Source organism: Passer domesticus, chromosome 9, assembly GCF_036417665.1.
Source record: "Passer domesticus isolate bPasDom1 chromosome 9, bPasDom1.hap1, whole genome shotgun sequence".
NCBI classification, from domain to species: domain Eukaryota; kingdom Metazoa; phylum Chordata; class Aves; order Passeriformes; family Passeridae; genus Passer; species Passer domesticus.
In genome coordinates, this window is record NC_087482.1 from 8,076,444 (window position 1) to 8,080,817 (window position 4,374).

A 4,374-nucleotide genomic window follows, 5' to 3' on the forward strand; every position below is an offset into this window, starting at 1 on the left:
TGGGCACTCTCCTTTGGATGCACATGGCTGGCTCATGTCCAGCCTCTCTTCTAGCAGCAACCCCAAGTCCTTCTCGGCAGAGCTGCTCTCCATCCCTTCATGTCCCAGCCTGTGAGATCAGCTGAGCTGGGACTGTGTCACAGCCCATGGGCAGAGCAGCTGGGCAGGATGAGCTCCCTTCCGAAGAAAGCAGAACCCACTCCAAAGATCTCCACCCTGGCCATGAGGTCACAGAAGGCTCTGAGATCACAGAGGTGCCAGAGCCCCGTGGTTGCAGAGCAGCACAAGGAGCCAGCAGTCAGTCCCTGAGCACAACTGTTGCGGCGGCAGCAGCAGCGGTGGCAGCAGCGGTGCTGACATTGGGACAGCGGTGTCAGGACAGAGGTGGCAGCAAGAGCTGCGGGACTGGCAGAGGCCAAGGCAGCATGGCCCTTGCTCTGCACCTCTTCCTCCTGCTCCTCCTGGCCGTGGCCCTGCCTGCCAGGGCTGCACAGGCTGCTCCACTCCAAGTGTGGCGAGCAGGTGAGCCGGCAGCCTGGATCCCCTTTCCCGGCACAGCGCTCCCTGCTCCCCGGGAAGCGCTGGGGATGGTTTTGCCCAGGGCTTTGGGGAGGGTTTCCTCTGTGGGAGGGAGAGAGCCCCCATGGTCCCTGGGCTCCTCCAGCCACCACTCCAGGGATGTTGCACAGGGCCTGCAAAGTGGGTGGAGAGTGACCAGAGCCAGTCCAGAACTCCCCAGGCCCGTGTGCTGCTTTGGCCTTGTCCACTGACAACTGGCAGCCAAGGCCTTACCCGACCCCCTTGCAGTGCCCAGTTCTCTAAGGCAGAGGAGGATCCCAGCACACCATGGAAATGGGTCTGATCTGATCTGTGCTCCCCTCTAGATGAGCATGCTAGGAAGGCTTCTCCAGCAGCTTGGCTTAATGATGATTTCCAGGGTCTTAACCCTCCACCAGGTATGTTTTCAATGTTGGTAAAAGAATAATCATTGAGAACCTTGCAGGAATCAGGTGACAGGAGCTTCTGTGGCTGTTGAGTTTCAGGTGTGTCTGCAGGAAAGACTTTTCAGGCTCCTTTCCTGGTTGCTGCACACAAGCCCCGCTCCCATGGCAGGGGTGAGTAGTGTGTGACTGCTGACCCCGCAGGCTGAGCCCTGGTTCAGTGGGATCCATTCACCTGAAATGCAAATGCTTTTATTAAGGTCCTCCGAGAAGGAGGAACAAACCTGGAGGAGACAGGAAGTCCCTGGAGGCATCCAAACACATGCACAGGATCTGGAGTGACCTGGAGAGACAACGTGGTGGGTGCATTTCCCTCATGCTTCCCCTGGGACTCAGCAGCCGGGGGCTTTGGCTGCACATCTGGACACGCCGTGCCCGGCACAGTGGGAAGGGATCCATGGCAGCCTCGCTGCCCCGCTGCTGCTGCTGCTGCTGCTTTCATGCCCTGCAGGGCTGTTTCCCAGCCTGGCCTGGCTGCAGCTTCTGCCCAGCCTCTGCAGGAAGGCATTTGGCATCAGCTGCCAGGGAGCCCAAACTGCACCATGGGCCATGCCCACCCTGAGATCCCCTGCACTTTCCCAGTCTGTGAGCGCATCTGGAGGGGCAGTTCTTTGGAGGAGGAAGGGCCCTGGTCTTTCTCCTTAATCTTATCCATTACTTAAACAAGCATTGCCTCCTGAGAATGCCACATTCCCATTGGGAAACAAACCCACCTGATTCAGCTGTCCTTTTTCCTTTCTGCAGACATGGAAGGAGAGAGTGTGCTGACAGCTGCATTTCCCGGAGGAAGCAGTGGCTCCATGGCAGCCTCTGCCCCAGGAAGGGAGGCGATGCCAGGCAAAGGCCCCGGAGGTAATTGCTGTGCCTCTGGGCCTGAGCCCTGCTGAGGCTTCAGCTGCCCTCTCTGCTGCTTGGCAGTGCAGGCACACAGCATTACCTGACCCCCTTGCAGTGCTTGGTTCCCTATACAAGGGGATCCCAGCACAGCATGGAACAGTTCCCATCTGTGCTCCTTTCTAGACTGGGAACGTGACTTCCATCACTGGGAAACGCTGTTAAAGCACAGTTTAAGGATGTTGGAGCTTGGTGATGGTAGGTTTTCAGCAACTCTTTGCTAACAGAGCAATCATTGTCCAAGTGTAATCATTGTCCAGAGTGATATTCCTCTGTCATTTCCCTTAAGATCCTCCGAAGTTTGATGGATTCTGGAAATCCTGGCCTCCAAATTTCTACTCTTGTACCCTACAGTGATCCCACAGGATTGCTGTCAGTGGGAGGAAGGAGCGTTTAGCTGTCCATCTTCCTCCCGTGTGCAATGCCAGGGTGTCCTTCCATGTGCTCTGTGCAGCCAGGGAGAAGGGCAGAGAGGGAAGGGGCCGGGCCCAGGGCTGTGCCCCGGGGCTGAGCCTTTGGCAGCTCCTTTGCCAGCCCCAGGGAGCCTGAGCTGCTCCTGCTGCCACTGCCACACCCTGGCCCTGCCTGGGGCTGGCTTTAGAGCTGCTGGCAGCTCCAGGGAGTCCTTTCTGCCCCAACTGCCCTGCAAGGGGCTCCTTCCATGCCAGTGTGGGGCCACTGCAGGCACGTGCTCCCCATGCCCCTGCTCCTGAGTGGGAGGCAGAGCTGAGGGAGTGCCTTGGAGGGCACCAATCACCCAGGTGCCCTTACTGCCACTCGGGCCTGAAGGAGAATCTTCAACAGTGTCACAGGAGCTGTTCTGTCCGTCCTTTGCAGGTGAACCTGATGATGAAGACAATCCTGATGACGAAGATAATACGTTTGATGAAGATGATCTGGATTCCCAATGTGTACCCATTACTGAGCCTCTGGGAGATGCTGAGGGTAGGTCAAGGCCTTTTCCCTGGGAGAGCTGCCAGCTCAGAGCCCAAAGCTTGGCCAGGGGGGCATCACTGCAGGTGCCAGCACAGAACCAGGCACGTGTGTGCCCTCGCCCTGCGCGATCCCCTCACCGCTCCTGCGGCTCAGTGGTGCCCGTGCAGATCAGCAGAGATGGCAGAAGCTTCTGTGGCTGTTGAGTTTCAGGTGTGTCTGCAGGGAGGACTTTGGTGGATGTTGCACACAAGCCCCACTCCCATGGCAGGGGTGAGTAGTGTGTCCCTGCTGTCCCCACAGGCTGGGACTTCGTTTTGTGGGATCCATTCCTGGGAAACGGAAATATTTCTCTTAAGGTCCTCCAAGAAGGAAGAAGAAACCTACAGGAGCTCGTAAGTCCCTGGACATTTCCAAACATCTGGAACAAAAACAGAGTGGCGTGGACAGCCAGCGTGGTGGGTGCATTTCCCTCAGCCTTCCCCTGGGACAGAGTAACCGGGGACTTTGGCTGCACATCTGGACACGCCGTGCCCGGCACAGCGGGAAGTCATCCATGCACCACAGTCCATGCACACCCTAAGATCCCCCTGCAATTTCCCAGTCTCTGAGCATATCTGGAGGGGCCTGCTCTTTGCAGGAGAGAGGGCCCTGGAGCAGCTCCAAAATCCTGGCCATTTTCCTTGTCCTTATCCATGTCTTTGACAAGTGTTACCTGGAACAGAAGGGCACAGCACAGAGGAATTATAGCATGCAGGGTCAGGGGTTTGGGTACTGAGCAGTCCTGTGCCAAGGGGCAGCAAAATGCCTGCAGGCCCCAGCTCTGGGGGAAACAGGGAGTGAGGACGTCCTGCCCGTATGCACCACGCTGCATTTCAGCAGTGCAGCACAGCACGGGCTCACGCTCCCCATTGCTCCAACAGATGCAGCCGAGAACTCAACAGATTGGAAAAGCATGAGAAGAACTTTCAGCTCGGAAACATCCTTTTTGATTACGTTGATGGCCATTGTGGCACCTGCAGCACTGTCCCTGATGATGTGCTATGCCAGAATCTGGTATTGCTCGAAGAGAAAACGGTGAGTGTTTCGCGATTCTCTGTCTCAAGCAGCTTCCTTTAAAGGCTGCTCATAGTCAGGGAATATTCCCAGAGAGTTTGCAGTGGAGCTGTGGCCAGTCCCTGGTTGTCCAGATATCTCTGCTGAGGGTTCTGCTGCTGCCCAGTGCTTCCATTGGCCTCTCAATTGCTGGGCCTTGTCCTGGGGGCCCCGCTGGGGCTGCAGCCAGTGCTGGCTCCCACTGAGGCTGCCTGGCCAAGAGCAGCCCCAGGGGCACAGGGCAGAGGCAGAGGGAGGTGGGGAGGAGAAAGAGCAGGGCCAAGGTTGCCCTTGAAAGGCAGAGGCGCTCTGGGGCCCGCTCCTGGCCAGGCACCCTGCCCAGAGCCATGCCCTGCTGGCCGGGGCCTTGAGGGGCAGCTGTCCAGCTGGGCCCAGCTGTGCCAGCAGCTCCAGCCGTGCTGGGGAGCCTTGCCAGCTCTGGGCCCTGCTG

The 4,374-nt window shown here is 58.0% G+C and overlaps 1 protein-coding gene across 5 annotated transcripts; it reads left to right on the top strand.

The window, feature by feature from the left end:
• The first annotated feature begins 264 nt into the window (after positions 1-264).
• On the top strand, positions 265-4,084 carry LOC135307592 (uncharacterized). Of its 5 annotated transcripts, none has more exons than XM_064432000.1 (9): positions 265-522; positions 885-956; positions 1,044-1,115; positions 1,202-1,300; positions 1,746-1,853; positions 2,022-2,093; positions 2,733-3,041; positions 3,132-3,286; positions 3,752-4,084. In XM_064432000.1, the coding sequence occupies exons 1-7, from the start codon at positions 426-428 to the stop codon at positions 3,032-3,034; spliced, it is 822 nt and encodes a 273-aa protein (XP_064288070.1). In that variant the 5' UTR covers positions 265-425; the 3' UTR covers positions 3,035-3,041; positions 3,132-3,286; positions 3,752-4,084. The 5 variants fall into 5 exon arrangements, with proteins under 5 accessions (XP_064288070.1, XP_064288072.1, XP_064288073.1 ...); XM_064432002.1 differs by having other exon boundaries at positions 3,132-3,223; XM_064432003.1 differs by having other exon boundaries at positions 2,733-2,840; positions 3,042-3,286.
• Positions 4,085-4,374: the final 290 nt, after the last annotated feature.

What these genes read in the sequence shown, in the direction of transcription:
- LOC135307592 (XM_064432001.1), top strand. Translation starts at nt 426, where the DNA reads ATGGCCCTTGCTCTGCACCTCTTCCTCCTGCTCCTCCTGGCCGTGGCC. An exon ending in GGGTCTTAACCCTCCACCAG is followed by an intron (nt 957 to 1,043) that starts GTATGTTTTCAA and finishes GTTGAGTTTCAG; the next exon opens with GTGTGTCTGCAGGAAAGACT. An exon ending in TGACCTGGAGAGACAACGTG is followed by an intron (nt 1,301 to 1,745) that starts GTGGGTGCATTT and finishes TCCTTTCTGCAG; the next exon opens with ACATGGAAGGAGAGAGTGTG.